The sequence below is a fragment of the Plodia interpunctella genome, chromosome 16 (genome assembly GCF_027563975.2).
Source record: "Plodia interpunctella isolate USDA-ARS_2022_Savannah chromosome 16, ilPloInte3.2, whole genome shotgun sequence".
In the NCBI taxonomy this organism is placed as follows: Eukaryota; Metazoa; Arthropoda; class Insecta; order Lepidoptera; family Pyralidae; genus Plodia; species Plodia interpunctella.
Genome location: NC_071309.1, coordinates 9,242,902 through 9,262,794, shown reverse-complemented (window position 1 = coordinate 9,262,794; position 19,893 = coordinate 9,242,902). Strand labels below are relative to the sequence as shown.

At 34.0% G+C, this 19,893-nt stretch overlaps 1 protein-coding gene across 1 annotated transcript; it reads right to left on the bottom strand.

Moving 5' to 3' along the window:
• On the bottom strand, positions 1-11,876 carry LOC128676656 (activating signal cointegrator 1 complex subunit 2 homolog). The gene is made up of 3 exons (XM_053756917.1): positions 11,731-11,876; positions 3,849-4,113; positions 1-1,706 (listed from the first exon to the last, which is right to left on the bottom strand). The coding sequence occupies exons 1-3, from the start codon at positions 11,743-11,745 to the stop codon at positions 1,195-1,197; spliced, it is 792 nt and encodes a 263-aa protein (XP_053612892.1). The 5' UTR covers positions 11,746-11,876; the 3' UTR covers positions 1-1,194.
• Positions 11,877-19,893: the final 8,017 nt, after the last annotated feature.

Here is a 19,893-nt window from a genome sequence, read left to right as displayed (position 1 = left end):
TCATTTATATAACATTTTATTATTTAATCTATTTAAAATCCTTGCACGTATCGTCGGCCATTTTGTATTCAAAGTAGCCACCAAAATGGCTGCTTTATCGATTTCATTATTATTATTGCCCAAGTTACTTAATTCTAATTAACATGTTATTCAATAGATTAAATATAGATGAATATAGTTGAGAAATATGTAATTTTTTAATGTTTTATAAAAATAAATGTGAAATATGTGAATAGTTGAGTTATACAGAATCGACAATCAATAAATTACTGACCATAATCTCTAATATGGCAGATATATTTTATAATTGTGGTAAGAAAATGCATTTGAATTTGTACGTTTTACATGTTATTTACATTTATTTGACATAATTATGACTGCATATAGTAATGGTTGTAGAAATAGACGATTTACAATAATTTGATCATGTTTATAGAAAATGACTATTACAAGTATTGGATACATACGTAATACATATGTAAAATAAAGGAAAAATAAAAATATGAGTATGTAGGTATATCATCAGTAATGTAGTCATAGGAGAAAAGTGATTTTTAAAAAATATATATTCATATAGCTAGAATAATTTATACAATTATTAAAACATTAGAAATACATAAATATAAAAATTAAAGCTACGTTTTCCAATAATTATACAAAACATGTGACTAGCACTAATATTTACAAACACATCGATCGTTCGCTTCACTTTGGGAAAGTACCCTTATATGATACCCTACGTATATATTCGAAAAAGTTTACCTACATCATTAAAAATACCAAAACATGTTGTTTCATCACATTTCTTTGATCCAAATTAGTTGAATTTATCTTTTAAAAGTGAAAGTAGCGGACGTCTACATTGAGGAAGGAGGATTAAAGGACAGACTGATATTTGGCTTACATCATGCAATGGCCTATAAATATAGACTATAAAATAAGACGAATTTGATCAGAAGTGAGATAGAACCAATTGCGTCTTCAGATTTACTTTTACAAGATATTGACAATGCTCGGAGACTTATAATAATATCTCGACAGAGACAACAGAACATCTTGTCACTTTTGAATGTTTCTGAATATTGAAGCCTTTTTTAATGACAAAATTATGAATGAGCAACTCAAAATAAGTACAAATTTAACTAATTTGGATTAGGATGGCATCAAAAACTCAAGCGTACATTTACACACGAATTATCCAGTGAAATTGATCGTGTAAGACCCAGTGTTGGGGTCAAAGTTCTGCGCGGGGTGACCCACGAATGGGTTGAAATTTTGCTGATAGTTCTGTGATTGGTACTGGGGTTGGTTTTGGTATTGGTTTTGGTATTGATTGTAGGGTTGTGCCGTGTACGCTTGATAGGAGAACTGAGGCTGTTGGTGGAAGATCTGGCTTTGTGGTCTTTCTTGCGGGAACTGTTGAGGAGATTGGTTGTATGTATTGGTTTGTTGGGTGTAAAGAGGTGCAGACCTGAATTGAGAGGGTTGGGACTGGTATCGTTGGTATTGGGGTTCAGGCTGGGCTGTGGGTTGGGAAGGCTGGAGGAACTGTTTGAAGGAGGGTCTGGATTGGGCTCTGCCGTTGTATTTAGGATCTTCGTAGATCTTCGGGTCCTCTCGGTATTGTCCGTCGTCTTCCTGGCCGTCAGCTAGCGCGTTCGTGGGGTTCTCGTTCAAGGACGGTGGTGGAACCACGATGCCAGCTCCTGGAATGACAAATAGATATTGTGAAGATAAATTTATTAGAATTAGATAAACTATTAGACATTGACTGGCTGAGATCCCTTTATTAGAAATTTTAAAATTATATAATAGAACTCAGGAATAGCTTTGAACAGCTTGTTTCAGAAACAGTTCAGAGTTCGATTTTACCTTTACGCCAAATAAGGCGTTTAGGTTATTATACTTACTTGCAAATTTTAATAACATATTACTTATTGCAAAATTTAGTTTAATATAATGGCAACACATCTAAAAGGCGTTTTAGGTTATGCAACAGCGACCTTCACGCCCTGGTTGCTGGATTAGCCACTTAACCGCTATTTCCAGATATAACTTCTAATTGAGATATTAGTTTAATAAATTTTCTAAACTATTGATTGTACATTGCTGCCATTTGCTCAATTGATTATTCTTCTTCATAGTCGTATTCCTCATGGCTGAGGGTCGTGGTCATTACGTGGAATTAAATACACACAACAACTTTCTTGGCATTAGTAATGGAGTGGTTTGCCATTGTCTTCTCCATTTCACACACAAGTTAATATAATCAACGAGTGTGCAGGTTTCCTCACGATGTTTTCCTTCACCGGAAGCAAGTTGTGGTCGATGAAAACATGAGTCAGATTATACATGATATATACATGAGTCATATTGGTATACAAACTCATGTGGCACGAGTAGGATTCGAACCTGGGACCTTTCGATCCACAGGCGGGCATCTTAACCATTACACCACCACCGCTTCTTCAATTGATTATACCTGTCTACATATTTTAATTAAAATTGATATAAAATTGGGTGATAGTTTGCGTTACGAATATATATAACTAACTACGCCTCGGGGCTTCGCTCCCGTGGGGATTATATAAATTTCATAATGATCCGTCCAGTAGATTTCGCGTGAATGAGTTTCAAATATACACGCATACATCCTCACAAAATTTCGCATTTGTAATGTTAGTAGGATATAATGAAGTTTACACCAAAAATCGTGCATTCATCTTTTAAAACTATAACTAAGTACATATCCTTAAATGGGAATCAGCAAATATGGTGAAACCGGCCCAGATAAATGTTTGCATATTTGGAAATTATGCACTGGTCAAAGTCAACAAGTGTTACTTACACCACCACGTTAAATGTGAATGTTTTTATTTCATCAGTCGAATGTGCATCAAGAAGATCAGCTGCTTTCTTGAGAAAGATAGCTAACTTTGGCTTGCTCCAGATCAATCCCGTCCATATTTAATCCATATTATAAATGCGATGGTCTGTCTATTATATGTCACGCTTTCACGGCCAAACCGCTGGACTGATTTCAATGAAATTTAGTATAGATGTAGTTAAATATCCAAGTTATAAAATTGGCTACTTTTTTAAATATAATATAGGTAGTTATTAGTGGTATAGGATTGATACAATTCATCAATCCTAACTAATAATGTAAATTATGAAGTTGTAATGTAAATTTGTTTTAACTATTACTTTTTCACCAATCTACTTGTAATTTTGCAAGCATCTAGTTTGAAGTATGGAAAAGGACTTAGGGTATCTTGCGTGCTGGAAAAATTTACGCGAGCGAAGCCGCGGGTAAAAAACTAGTTTAGTGTAATATATACGCAAATATGCTTAATATAAAATATGAAAGTGTGGTTGTTTGTTGGTTTCTTTCATGAATTGAGATTATTTTTGGTATATAGATAGGAAGATTTTAAACAAATTAGAATAAGAACTTGGAAGCATGAATTTAGACAAAATGACAACCCACAACTTCACTGGACGTGGCGCTACTAGGATCTGACCATAAATATTAAATAAATAAATATTTATGGACATATCACACATATTGAATTAGCCCCATGGTGAGTTAGAGACTGTGTTATGGACTATATTCTATGTCATAAACGTATATAAATAAACATCCAAGACCCAGGTGAATTTGAAAAAGATCATTTTCCATCTTTACCTGACCTGACGAAACCTGAAGAATCGAATATTTGTGATACAAGCAAATATATATTCAGGTTGCACTCAACAGATCGTTGATTTGCCATCGACACGCAAAGAAGCAGAAGAAGACACAAGCAAACAAGGAAGAAGAAGAAAAAGATGGCGCAAAATCTCACCTTGTGGCTCGAATCCTCTCTTGCTACTCGCCCCGTAAGAGATCTCCCTCGTTTTACCATTCTCGTCCACATATCCATACTTCCCGGCTACGTCTCCGTTTGGATACTTTGTCTCAATCTTGAAGGATCCATCCGCCGCTTCATAGCCGTAGCTGTAGGAGCCATCGTCGTTTTGCCGGTTTATCTGCTTGAGGATAGGGACAGGTGTAGTGGTTGGCCCGTTTTGGCAGGAGATGGTCAGCCATGCTGAGCAGAATATGAAGATCTGGAATAAGAAAGTGATGTTTTTACTCCAATGCGGAGGAATCGTGAAAGTTAAAATGGTAGATTTGAAATTACTGATGTGATAATAAGTGATTGCATTCAGTATTTATTTTCTTATTGTCTCCGGTTAATGAAAGCATCTTGAGGACACCTGCACTCTAGATGGCAATGGCGGTTGGAGTGTGTGAATTGGAGAAGGCAATGGCAAGCCACTTTTGCAATAATGCCCAGGAAGTCGTTGTTTTACGAAAAGTCTACAATTCTACATGTTGATGAGTACGAAGTACTTACATGTTTTTCGTATCTACTTATATTTATTTGCTAATATTTTAAAGACGACAAGACTAAAGAGGTCTGACAACTAGGGATGCTGACGTCTCTGGGCTCCGACGCTCAATGGCTAAGGAAGAAACAGGGAAAACACTCGTATGAGAGAGAGAGATTATAAAGAGGAAGTGTTGGTAAGTTTGCGTGTAGGGGGTTATCGTCGGGACTACTCAAACGATTTATAAAAATTTTTAAAGAGTGTTTATCACACTTACTATCCCGATATTCTCAAAAAAATCTCGGGACGCAGCGCAGCTAGTTTTGAATATTGTAATAGGCAATGTCCTAGAATATCGTACTGTCAATAGCACGTCAAAAAACCCAATTTAATTATTAATTCCCCGTTATTATACCACCACATATTATATGTATAAATTGGACGTAAAGTAGACTGTACGAATTCTTGAACAGAATTATTTTATTGCTTGTCTTGTGAAATCATCGTAACGTAACCTAAACCACTGTGGTTTGCCTTAATGTTACGATACAATCCGACACAAGTTCAAGGTTATTCTGGTATTGTCTCAATTAATTGGATAATAACAATATTTTTATCTTTCACGCATGAATTCGCGATCAGTGTACGTGAAGACATTTTCGTTTTGGGCGTAAATTTTTAGAGCTGTCAAAGCATAATATTTTTTAACGATTCCAGCAGTACCTCATCTGTGATCATAGATAAGATTTTTCTGAAATGTATTATATATAAGTACTCTGTTTAAGTAGGTACCTGTGACTTAGAGGTTTTTATAAGCCTTCTCTTTTTATCGGAATATGTTGAAAAACACTAAACGCATTCTCGTAAGCATTCTATACACGTAATTTGCAAATACATAAAAAAGAAAATAAATGTTAAATGTTTGACATAAAATTAACAACTTAATCTATAATGTTACGCTTTAAGATCAAAATTTACTGTGTTTACTTCTAAAGTTTAAAATACAGTTAAAAAAATTAGTTTTAATAAACATGCACACACATGTGATTCCATTTCAATAAAACTCTATGAGATTTTCACACGGTACAATTCACATGTATATCTACATGTGAATTGTACCTTGTTCTTCTTCAGTACTACTTTGAATGATCTAAGTTAATAGTACTAAATTTTATTATGTATGTACTTAAAAACTACAATAAGTTTTCTATAAGTATGTACTGTCTGTTGTCTTAACAATAATTACAACTTCATTTCTGTAAGTAAGTACTGTGTTATGTACAATAATGTTATTAAATAAAAACAAACTATCTTGGTTTTTATAAAATTTGACGCAACGCGAACATAGTCACGGATGGTATGATATATTTGAAAGATGAGATGGTAACAAAGGACCTGTTTGACAGTTCGAGCCGCCGCTGCCGCCATTTTCACGAAAATTTCGCGCGCAAATGTGCGCAAGTAGCAAGGTTGGTAGGTCATTCCGTTATATAGGAAACAAAATAGATGTTCTTAATAAAAGTATCCGTGGCATGTCATAGGCAGTTGATATAAATAGTTTTATAGTTTCATATTGCCAAGTGGTTTTCAAGGCTTCGCTGGACATTCACTATTCGCGTGGTCATTGTTCCTGAGACTAAGGAAATACAACTTTCTGGCTCTAGAAAATTCAAATGTCTTTATGTAGGTATCATTATTATTTTGAAATAAACTTATCGCACAAAACATTAACACAAAATGAAACAAAAAATTATCACGCTTGTTACAGATAAATTTATATACCTATATTGATTTCGACAAATACTGTTTACCACAGTATAAGTACCTTATTACCTTTAAAGCCTTTAGTCTAAGATTTTATTGGATGAATATTTTTGCAATACAACTCAATTAATCTCATATCGAGACAATCAACAAATTGTGTTGCATTGCACCAATTCCCAATAACGAATATTATTGTGATTTCGATTTAAAGATTGGCCGATTATTTCTCGATTCGACGAAATAACTGCCAAGTATTTTGATATTACATAATTCGAAGGCCTCCGTGGCCTAATGACACTGTGTAGGGTCCGGGTTTGATGCCCGGTCAGATAATAGTGGATTTTTACCTAACTCGCATAACTATTCTTCGGTCTTCCTGGACTTTTTTAAATAAGGCGTCGTATCGTATCAAGTGGACAATCATTCTTCCATCATTATGTATCCTTTCATCTCTGTACTTCTCTCCAAATCCCTTGACATAAATAAATAAATAATAAAATAAATAAATATATTAGGACAAATCACACAGATTGAGCTAGCCCCAAAGTAAGTTCGAGACTTGTGTTATGGGATACTAACTCAACGATACCATATTTTATAACAAATACATATATAGATAAATATCCAAGACCCGGGCCAATCAGAAAAAGATCATTTTCCATCATGACCCGACCGGGGATCGAACCCGGGACCTCTCGGTTCAGAGGCAAGCACTTTACCACAGCGCCACAGAGGTCGTCACCTACACATCAACATTAAAATTAAAACTCAATACTTTAATTCAGTATTTCGAACATGCGGACTACCGAACGAGTAGTTAAATCTCGTGTAATCGTTAACTAACTGCTTGATTGGAACAATCGCAACAAACACATTTAATCATTTACAATCGACCACACCTTTGTTACACTCTTTCGACATGAGCTGCGCCCGCGGCTTTGTATGTATCTCGGTTACACAAATTTCCAATTAAATTTGGAATGTATTTTTATTTGTTGTTTAATGTGTTGGGAGTACTTTCAGGCAATATAGTACCCGAACGCAGGCGCCGAAATAACATTTTATATAATAATACTTTCTAATAAAATTCTTTATCTAGTCCTTACATATTATAAAACAAAGTCTGACGCATCTGTCTGTTCGCGATAAATACAAAAATTACTACACGTATTTTCACGCAGTTTTCACCATAAGTGTGATTCCTGAAGAAGGTTTTAGTGTATAATTTATTATGCTTATGCCAGAGCGAAGTCGGGGCGGGCCGCTAGTATTATATAAATCCTGTAATTTTTATTATTATTTCTAAAATTGGTTGGTTCTAAATCTCGGCTAATTAAGCAAAATACAGGTTTAGTAACATTACTCTTGATAACTTCCCATTGCGTACCTACATAAACAAAATCTAATTGATATGCGACCAAGTAAAAAAATGACCTTTCTCAATACGAGCCATGGACTACATTCCAAAAGTTTTTAATTACATGTGTAGGTATTATACCTGCCTATGCTTGATTATGTACTTTATGAAGCGCGAAGCTCAGGGGCGGAGCTAGTAAATACTCAAGGCAGTTTTGTAAAGGCGCAAGGACAAAATAGGCTACATTTTATTGGTTCCAAGAATGTGACTGAATGAACATAGTCGAAGTCTAGTAAAAACTGAATGAAAACTAGATCGAAATTCTCTATGGTCCAATTTGACGCAACAAAAACTGTGTACCTATATATGAACTAGTTTGCCTAAGAATCGTAGATACATAGCTGAATACAGTTTTTGCTGTCGTATAAAATGATATTGACCACATAACGATAGCTTTTGTTATTAGTGTAAAATGATTAGTTTGCAAGTAAAGTGTTAGTATAGTTAACTTGAGTTAAAATCCCATCCCGTTTCACAAAATGATTGAAAATTTTCAACTACAAATACAAAAAACTAAGTAGCTGATACAGATTCAGATGTACTTACATTATTCCAAGACAGTTTTTAGTTTATTATTAGACAATTTCAAATTTGACGTGAAAAAAGTGCATGTGAAGGAAAAAAATCTGAATGTAGTGACTTTGATTTGAATTGAAGTGTATGTGTAAGTTACAAAATCTTAAAATTTAAAAAATTTTAAGAAATTTTAATATTTGTAACTTACACATACACATCTTCTACAAAAACTATTTTGTAGTTAAAAGGAGACTTTTAATTATAATCAGTAAATATATTTATTTTTATTTATACAAAATACCACCAACACATCTTAAAATTGATCTTGAAATTGCGAACGCCATCAATGGCCTTCGAAAGATGAAAATCTGAATGACATAACGAAACACGACGGCCTTGCTCGCATAGATCAATTTCAAATGTACGACTGAATGCTCTGTATATGGTGATACTCTGTACTTATAGCAAGAGGAATGCAATGTCACAGAATTAATAATGAGAAATAAATAAATATATTAGGACAAGTAACACAGATTGAGCTAGCCCCAAAGTAAGTTTGAGACTTGTGTTATGGGATACTAACTCAACGATGCTATATTTTATAACAAATACATATATAGATAAACATCCAAGGCCCGGGCCAATCAGAAAAATATCATTTTCCATTATGACCCGACAGGGGATCGAACCCGAGACCTCTCGGTTCAGAGGCTAGCACTTTACCACTGCGCCACCGAGGTCGTCATATACATTAAAACCCCCGTAGCTGATAGTTTACAAACGATTGAACACACATTTTCCAAAAATAGCTACGAAAACTCTCGTTCGTTATCCGACTAAAACTAGATAAAAATCGCTTCAGCCGTTTGGCTGCCATGATACCACGGACAGGCCTACAGATGCATAGACACATTATAAGCATTTCGAAACGACCACTGCTGAGAAGAAATGGCGAAGAAATTCATTATAGTATTGTACATTTATTTAGCCTCAAAAGTAGCTGTTCGTTACGGAACTAATAGGTAGTTAAAATAAAATACTTGGAGCTAAGAATTAGATAATTATATTTTTCTTTGTTCTTACAAATTGGTATAATGAAAAACAGAAATCGAATCGAGTGACAGGAAAAAAAAACAATAGAAATAAACTAGATTTGTAGTGCGCGCGCAGGAATAAAATTTAAATTGTCGTGTTCGATAGCCATTGGCTACCGCGCGAGGGGTCGCGGGCGGGACGTGCCTAGTGTTGTGGTGTACTGGCGTAGACAGTAGCACACTCCTTCCATATATCGTTGTAAAAGGACTCCGTATCAAATCCAATGGCAAATCGAACTCAATGTAGGTAAAATCAATAGCTATTAGTATGCAAGTAACACCTACGTTTAGGCAACGCCGGGTGCGTAACCTAGTTTAAGTTGCGCAATTCAGACAATGCCTTTGAGGAATTTTGAGTGTCCTGTGTGAAGGCTGCATTATATTATTGGTCATTGCTAAGTTTAAACATAATTGGATTTAAAAAGTAAACATAATGTTGTGATAATTAGGTGTAAAAAGTTATAAAATGTATATTTTTGATACATACATAATTTCATTCATTAGAGAGGACAATTCTTAGCACAAACAAACAATAATAATAATTAATTTTCAAGAAATATAAAAAAATCAGTAAAAATTTTTGGTTGTAACCTAACATGAATGCAATTTCATTGGAAATGTTTGCAACAAACGAATTTGATTCCGGGGCTGGCACGGATCCAGCGCTGGGTGTGCGATGGGCATGCACCTAACCCTAATTGATTTTGTACGTTACCAAACAATTTGGAGAAACGACGTCTTGGTTACGAGAGCCCGGAGCTTTACGGGTGTTTAGCCTGAAGTTACCTATATATTTTTTATTTTTTTTTATATTTTTTTTTGTTCAAGAGACCCTTATTAAATCCAATAAACTTTTTTATTTATTACATAGAAAAAGGTATTAAATTTTACTTCCTATTCTGGAAATAGTTCTCTCTTAAATTTCTAAAAACGTAACCTTATTTTACCACATTAAAACAGGAGGAGGGACTCTTTGAGGGAATTTTTCACAACCGATGCAGACTAAATACGTAGATATGCATGCATGCACTGTTAGTACTGAAGTTTGATTGCGTTTTATCTGTCCTGCCATTATTTACATTGCCACAAATTGCAGGAATGCTAAGCGCACAAGTATTTCTGTGGGCGTGCGCTTACGCAACGCGAGGCTGAACTAGATCAGCTGATCGGGAGACAGGTTAGAAAATTATTATGTTAAAACCCTTTCCTGCTCCCGTTTGACACTATGGCGGACACAGGACTGCGATCGAACTTATTTTGTGTCTCGTCACTCTGATCGAACGTCCGCTAAAGTAAGTTATGTTTTTGCAACAGCCTGTGTAACAAAATTAATATTATTACACCATCAGAACGTTATCTAAAGATAATTAAGACAAATTGTTTAATAGACCACGACTTTTGTCGTAATTACCTACATACAATTATTTACTTCATCGTGAGAATTTGTCAGATTTATCCTTGTGAACCAATTAAGATGATTAGAATTTTTCCTTTTAAGTACATCATTTCTCGTGGGAATGAAGAGAAATTATTATTATGAATGAAATGAACACTTTTAATATAACACATTAACTTGAAAATAAACTAAATATTGTACAGCGCATTGTTCCGTGGCGGCCAAAAAATTAGCCAAAAAATCTTCCAGCCTTTTGGTTTAGCCGAAAAGCTTCCAGCCTTTTTTTGAAACAGGTAGGTATTACTCTTGTTTGTTGTTTCAAATTCCAATATTCTGGAGGTTTGCGTATGTTTCATTCCACGTAATGATACCAACATTTTGAGAAAGAAGTTTTATGGTAATTTTTGTTTCGTTTTCGTTTTAAGAACCTACATAGGTTTGACATAAATGTAGGTACGTGGAATACAGCCTAGTAGGCAACAAAAAAGTTAAAGATTACTACTTAAATTTAAAGTATATTAATGCCCCAATCAAATTAATAGGTATTTTTAGTGTTAGTCAAATTAATAGGTATTTTTAGTGTTAGTCAAATTAATAGGTATTATTAATGCCCCAATCAAATTAATAGGTATTATTAATAGGTATGTTTATTGTAGTTCCAACAATTATATGATTTGGACTTTTAAGAAAATTCTATTAATTATCAAAAATTCACAAAAGATAAAAGCATAGCCAGGGAATTGAAATTAGTTCAGTAAACATTATGTAAAGTGGCTAGTGCATGGGGCAGGAAGCTATTACAGCTAGATATCCAGTAGTTCTAGACACAAAATGTTGAAAGCGGTTGAATAATCTGTACCCAATAAATATTCTGTAATTCCATATTAATCTAAGTTTGGTGTTACACTAAAAGAATTTGCATAATAGCATAGGTCAACGAATTTCGGTGTCAGTCTTAAATAGATCCAAAATTTCGAAAAAGCATATAGTTTTTTATAGGATAATATTAAGTTGGTTTGGGATTTTATTAATTGATTTAAAAAAATGTTCACTCCAATCGAATTTAACTTTCATTGTCTTAGTCTTGAAATGGTTTCTTCAACTACAGTTAATTGAACTAAAAGAAAATCTAGCTAACAATTTTCAATAAATCCAAAACCACTGACCTTCAAAACAAACATGGCGGCTTTTCCAAACTGTCAAAATTTCCCGCTCTTTCTACACAATATGGCCGTCGCAACGTCAACACAAGTCTGATACGCGTTCGAACGCCACTTGTATTTATAATGTCGCTATTTCGCACTCGATACCGCCTCGTATACACTACGAAGCCCTACCGCGGTTTTGTAATAAAACACCCCCTGAATTAGGTAGATATATTTATGTCTAAATAAGAGTTGACGCATCGAATTTTCGCGCCGTGCGCGTTAGCAAATGGTTTTTAGAGCGAATATAATTAAGTTAATTATGAATCTAGTTGTCTTTGCCAATGGTGGTTAACAAGTAATTTAAATGTTATGTTAGATAAGTAACCATACACACTACGCTCGTTGTAATGATAAGTACAAAGTACAATTGAATGGACACGATTATTATGTATACGTTTTGATCATAAAGTAATAACTTAACATAACATAACTTTCTTGCATTATTGAAACAAAAAGAATCCAGAAGTGAAAAGAATATGGATGGTCCCAGGTTCGAATCCAAATCGTGCCTATGAGTTTGTATACCAATCTGAAAATAGTTTTCATATAAGTACCACCATTAACTTCCGATCAAGGGACATCAACATCTTGTGGAAATCGGCACAAACTTGATAACGATAGATATAGTGGTGAAAGTCACTTCAGATGCCTCTAGGTGACTTGACTCGATAAAAACAAAAATATGAGGTATAGACAATTTTATGTAATTTATTTTTCTTTTTTATTTTGATATATTATTCTAACAATATACACAACGGCGGCCTTATTAAAAGGACTTAGGAAAAAGGCCGTTGTTGGCAAAAATAAATTATTTTATGTATGTATTAAGTATAATTTATCCCATGTCTCACAGTCAACAGGCGTCGTAAGGGAAAGTAAGCTTATATTCCACGTATGAGGAAGCACCATAAACATTGGAACCCTCCATGTAACCCTCCGCCCACATTTTACAATCTCGAACTGGTACCAAGGCCGCGCGACCGCCCCAGGCTAATATCAAGTGACACATACATCACAGATAGTTGACAGGTATAAGTATTCTCCCAAAGACCTACCACGAAACATATATACACACGTAGCACGTTACTAACGTCTACTTGCTGCCTCTTTTTCCCATATCGTGTACGCATCGTGTTAAAAAGAGAACGTGTGGACGCAATGACGTGTTATGTGTTTTATGTTTCATGGAAGCCCCTTATGATGAAGTTTCTTTAAACAGAACCTATAAGCTAGTTTTTGGTAGTAGGTTCACTTTAAATGACGAAGTTTCAATCCAAAACACAACCTTACAGCTTTATTTAAGTCAGTAGGTCATTAACACCTGTTGTTTGTCGTTTGACCGTTGCGAATAGTTATTTTCAATACATGAATGCTGAGTTATTTTGTACAGCTGTCCAATTATGTATATTTTAGAACTATTGTGTGCCCAATGCGGCAAACTATCAGCTTTATATACTCTAAAGTTAGGGCATTAAGTACTGCTCGACTGGAGAGGCCTTAGCTTAACCCTCCGCTAAAACAAAAGCGAAACGCACGCGTCATCAAACGTTTGGGCCAATTTTTATGAAATTTGGTATTGACCTGATGATATCTTGGATGTGGTACCTACTTTTTATCCCGAAAGTACGCGATGATCAAAAAGACTTATAAAGTAAATCGCGGTATTATTTATAGAAACCTTTATCATTAATTACATGGGTGCAGGATGCAGCTACTTATAAATATAGGTACCAGGTGAAAGGAATATCAGGCAACATACATACTTACTTATCTCCCTCATACCGTACTCCTACGAGTATGTGAAAAAAAAAACAAAATTATCACTATAAACCACAGGGTAGGTACATTTTTAGGTCAAGTGTTCAATCTATAAATTGAAATGTAATTCAAAGACATGATTCTCCTTCATCCATCTATTATAATAGATGATCTAAGGCTCTTGAAGGTAGAGCACCTTTGTTTGATAGAGATTACATTCCAATGTTAATAAGATAATTGACTATTCACTATAGCACTGGTATTCAATCGTATGTTATTCTGAACTAATATTCGTACATTTTCACTTGGACTTCAAGGTTAAAAAGAAAATTCTATCGCTTTCTTAAAAAGTCGGCAACGCACCGGTGACCCGTATCGGGTTGCCGGTGTCCATCGGCCGCGGTGTTTGCTTACCATCAGGCGACCCGTACGCACATGTGTGAACTTGTAAAGCTTGTAAAAAAAGAAAAAACAAGGGCTCATTCATAAGACTTCTAAGACATCTCTAATTTTAGTCGTAACACTACTTGGAGACAAGGACTTCATGACTGAAACCTTTATATGAATATGCTTTTTAACTTTTTTTTTTATTTTTTTTGTTTTATTAGGACAAATCACACAGATTGAGCTAGCCCCAAAGTAAGTTCGAGACTTGTATTATGGGATGCTAACTCAACGATACTATATTTTATAACAAATACACATATAGATAAACATCCAAGACCCGGGCCAATCAGAAAAAGATCATTTTCCATCATGACCCGACCGGGGATCGAACCCGGGACCTCTCGGTTCAGTGGCAAGAACCTTGCCACTGCGCCACCGAGGTCGTATTATTTTTGAAAATAATAATGAAATGAAAAAATTCTGGAATGTTCATCTCATTATTATTCTGAAATCTTTAGGTATTTACATACAAAACTTAGTAAGTACCTACCTACAGTCTTCCTTGACTGTGCCCGTTCCCTTTTACATAACTTTTTTGACGTGACAACGTCTTAAATTAGGTTGCGGCTGGGAGTCACTTATGAAAAAGTGTAACGCCCGGTAACGTTACGATGAGTCACCGAACGAGAGAGAGAGAGGCCCGCCGAATGCCTTGCGTCTCTCTCCCACTCAACTATGATCGGTCTGCCGCGCGCGTAAAAAGACGTTGTCACGTAAAATCTTCGTCCGTAAAACCGACTTTACAGGCAACCATTTTTTGTTATTTATACTACAAAACTCTAGCTTTTGCCCGTGCGAATTTGGGAATGGGAACAGCGATTTTTTCGGAATGAAAAGTACCCTTATGTAATAATGTACATCAAACTACACGTATTACACGCAACATTTCATGAAGATTGGTTGAGTAGATAAAAAGTAAACAAACAAAACAATTTGCTTTGGCATTTATAATATAAGTTAAGATATAAGTATATTAATAATTTAAATTTAGTATTACTGTCGGTACCGATTCTATCCTCCATTCTTTGTATTTCTGTTTTCGCCTACCGGTTGGGTCGACAGGTTAATATGATATCCCATCATGGGATACGTCCGCAGTTAACACTTTTCAATTTATCTACTGCTGTGTGTTATGTGCGTAATAAAATTAATTGCAGACTTTACATAAATCATCAGACGTCACTCCATATAACGATTGCTTCTATATCATCATATCTGACTCAACCAGGAAGAACTCTCGCCGACCTTGGATTGCGGACACCAGACCCTTGTGGCGTCACCCTCTGAGACAGTTTTGTTTTTATACATAAGTACTTACAAGTGTAAATACCAGTCCAATGACTAAGCAAAAAACATACTGGAATAATTATATATGATATTTGCTGCACAAAAAAATCTATTGAAGTAAAAATTTTATAACAATATACCTATGTGCCCCTTATCCCGATCAGCTTAATAACAATGTCTACTTAGTTACCTAAGTACCTATTGTTATATTTTCTTTACAATAAATTTATAATATAAGTACTTATCAGACAGAGTAGCGGTGGTGGTGTACCTAATGGTTAAGACCTGTGGATCGAAAGATCCCAAGTTCGAATCCTACTCGTGCCACATGAGTTTGTATACCAATCTGACTCATGTATAGTAGTTTTCGTCGACCACCATTCTTATTAACTTGTGTATGAAATGGAGAAGGCAATGGCAAACCACTCCATTAATAATGCCAAGAAAGTTGTTGTGTGTGTTTCATTATACGTAATGATCACGACCCACAGCCATGAGGAATACGACTATGAAGGGACTTATCAGACTTTATCTGAATAGTATGTTCTTCGCTGGAAGCTTTACCTAATTATTGTGCAGAGATAATAAAAATACTAAGTAGGGTTTTTTTTTGTTGAGTATAAGTAAGTTAGTGGACAGCCACCACATTTAAAGGTTATATTCTATTATATTATATTGTTTATGGTTATCTCATAGAGTGACATTGTTGTTGTGAAAAATGGTTTAAATTTGTAAGACGTTAAAATGTAGCTGATAGAAATAAAAGAGAAATAAAATGATTTAATATAAAGGAACTTTAATTAATTGAGGCATTCAGATCTACAAAGCCAATAGCACGCTTCCACTGCGCCAGATGCGTACGGTATAGTATGTAATAAATTTATTTGAATTTTAGAAAAATTACACAAGATGTCGGCAAACAAAGAATGTAATATTTTAAAATATAATGTGGTGCAATTTTCCGGAGAATCTTTTAACACGTGGGCCTTCCGAATCAAAAGTATTTTACGTGAAAATAACTGTATTGAAGCGATAGAAAATGAGGAGTTTTATAAAAAAGAAATAGCTACACAAAAAAATCTAGAGGCACGAGCCCAAGCTCTAATAATAGCAGCTGTAGCGGATAGCCATTTAGAATATGTAAGAAAAGATTCGGCCTACCAAATGTTTAGAAATTTAGAACAAAATTTTAAAGAAAAAAGTACAAGAAGTAAACTATTTTTACGAAGACAATTAAATGAAATTAAATATATAGAAACAGAGCCTTTAAAACATCATTTTACAAAAATACAAGAAATTTGTACTTCATTAAAAGAGGCAGGAGGAGGAATTTCGGAAGAAGAACAGGTAAATTATATATTATTGTCGATGCCAAAATCATATGAGCCAATAGTAACAGCTTTAGAAACGATTGGAGATTTGAAAATAAATATGGTAATGGATAGATTATTAGGAGAAGAAGAGAAGAGAAAGAATTCGTCACAGGAGAATGAGAATAGACAGAGTGCTTTTAATTGCGGAAAAAGAGGAGTAAGAGATAATTTTGCAGGAAGAGGTAATTATAATAATAGAGGAAGTTATGATAATCGAGGATATGTTCGAGGAAATTACAATAGTAGAGGAAATTATAACAGTCAAGGAAGATATGACGGTCAAGGAAATTATAACAGTCAAGGAAGTTTTAATGGTCAAGGAAGATTTAATGGTCGTGGAAGATTCAATTGTCGAGGAAGATTTAACGGTCGAGGAAGAGAACAAAGAAATTCATATTATATGTATGGTAATAGTAGTAATCAAGATAATGTTGCATTTTTCGGAAGATCTGAAGATTCTGATGACTGGGTGGAATTTATTGTAGATTCTGGATGCTCAGATCATTTAGTTAATAATAAAATTTACTTTTCTCAGTATATAGATTTAAAACAACCAAAATTGATTTCAGCTGCCAAAAATGGTATCTCTCTCCAAGCGGTAGGTATAGGTAACATAGAAACTCAATGTTATGTTGGAAAAAAGTCAACTACATGTACAATTAAAAATGTTTTTTATGTGCCTGATTTAAGAAAAAATTTATTGTCAGTGTCAAAAATGGAGTCAAGTAATTTGTCTGTCACTTTTGAAAGAGGTAAAGTTCGAGTTTATGATTCTTCTAAGTTTTTAATTATGATTGGGAACTCTGACAATTCTCTATATAAAATTTGTATGGAATTCAGTAAGAAAAATTGTAATAACTGTTTTTTATCTAATTCGGATAGTTTGTTATGGCATAGGCGTTTTGGTCATTTAGGTATGAATAATTTAAATGTTTTAACTAAAAATAATATGGTTGACGGATTGAGTGACTTAAAAAATTTAAACCTCGAAAATATGTTATGTGAGACTTGTGTGTTAGGAAAAATGACTAGATTACCATTTAATAAGATAGGTTACAGAGCTAAAAGACCACTTGAGCTAGTGCACACAGATGTTTGTGGTCCTATTACTCCAATTAGTAGAGAAGGTTATAGATATTTTATCACGTTTATTGACGATTACACTCATTTTGTTATGGTTTACCTTATGAAACAGAAAAGTGAAGCTTTTGAAATATTTAGAGAGTACTATTATTATGCTACGAAACATTTTAACTGTGACTTATTAAAATTGAGATCTGACAATGGTAGAGAATACGTAACTAGAGAATTTTATAATTTTTGTAGAAATAACGGAATTCAAGTTCAGTACACGGTGCCATATAATCCTGAAATGAATGGAGTGGCGGAAAGAATGAATAGAACGTTGGTGGAAAAAACTAGGACACTTTTATTAGATTCACAATTGAATAAAGAATTTTGGGCGGATGCTATTTTGTGTTCTGCATATGTAACTAATAGAAGCCCAACAAAAGGGAAAGATTGTACACCAAGTGAATTATGGGAAGGAAGAAAACCAAACGTGATTAATATGAGAGTTTTCGGAAGTGTTGCTTATAATCATGTGCCATCTCAATTAAGACATAAACTTGATAACTGTGGAAAAAGAATGATAATGATAGGTTATGCTAGAAACGGTTATAGACTTTACGATGAAGATACTAAAAAAGTGGTGATAGGAAGAAATGTAATTTTTGATGAAAAAGAACGAAAAGAAAGACAGAATAATGTAGAACTGGAGTGCCGAGAGGTAAAAGAAGAAGATGTTTACAAAGAAAATAATAATGAAGAAAATGATAATGAAGAATTTTATGAAGCGGAAGATACATTAGAAAAAGATGATAATTCGAAGGAAAATTCTGAAAAAGAACAAATTGTAAGGGAGAAAAGAATAATTAGAAAACCCAAGTGGCAACAAGATTATGTTACTGATTTTGAAGGAAATGAAAATGAAGTAATGTATGCTTTAATGACTGGACAAATAGAAGATACGCCACATACATTTGAGGAAATAGATAAGAGAGAAGATAGTGAGTTATGGAGAAATGCAGTTAAGGAAGAGTTTAATGTTCTTGAAGATAGTGGAACATGGAGGAAAGTAGAAAGAAAGAGAGATATGAAACTTTTAGATACTAAATGGGTATTTACAAAGAAAAAAGTAGGTGATGCAGAGATATGTAAAGCGCGACTTGTTGTTTTGGGATATCAACAAACAGGACATATGGATAATTTATATTCACCTGTATTGAAGATGCAAACATTAAGAACATTATTAGCAGTTGCTGCAAAGAAAGATTTTAAGATTAAACAAATGGATGTAAAAGGAGCTTTTCTTTATGGTCGAATTGATGAAGAAGTTTATTTAAAAATACCTAAAGGATATTATATTGGAAAAGAAGACAATTACGTTTTCAAATTAGAAAAATCACTTTATGGTTTAAGAAAATCTCCGAAATATTGGTATGAGAGATTTACTGAAGCAATGTTGGATTATGGCTTTCAACGTTCTGAAAATGATTATTGTTTATACATGAAAGATAATGTTTATGTTTTATTATACGTTGACGATCTTTTAATTTTCGCGAAGCAGGAGACAGAGATAGAAAAAGTAAAGACGTTTTTGACTACACAATTTAGAATGAAAGATCTAGGTAATACTGACATGACATATTTAGGAATTTCTATTAAGAGACTAGATGACTGTATTTTAGTTAATCAGACAAGATACTTAAAAAATATTCTTAAAATACATGGGATGAGTGATTGTAAAGGGATTGATACACCTATGGATGTAAATTTTAAATTTGAAGATGAAACTATTGATATGAATTATGAAGCTAAATGTAGATCTTTAATTGGTTCTTTGTTATATGTAACAGTGAATTCTAGGCCAGATTTAACGTTCTCTGTAAACTATTTAAGCAGATATCAATCTAAACCAAATTTGACTTTGTGGAAAGCTTTGAAAAGAATTTTGAGATATGTTAAACAAACTTTATATTATAATTTATGTTATAAGAATTGTAATAATATTTCATTAGTTGGTTTTGCTGATGCAGATTGGGGTAGAGACGTTGATAGGAAATCAACTACTGGTTATTTGTTTTTAATTTTTGGTAACACTGTTGTATGGAAATCTAAAAAACAATCTGTAGTAGCTTTAAGTACGACGGAAGCAGAATTGGTAGCACTTTGTGAAGCTTGTGTTGAGTCTTGT

Coding starts and splice junctions, on each gene's coding strand:
- LOC128676656 (XM_053756917.1), bottom strand. Junction 1,707..3,848: donor GAGAGGATTCGAGCCACAAG/GTGAGATTTTGC, acceptor TTGTCATTCCAG/GAGCTGGCATCGTGGTTCCA.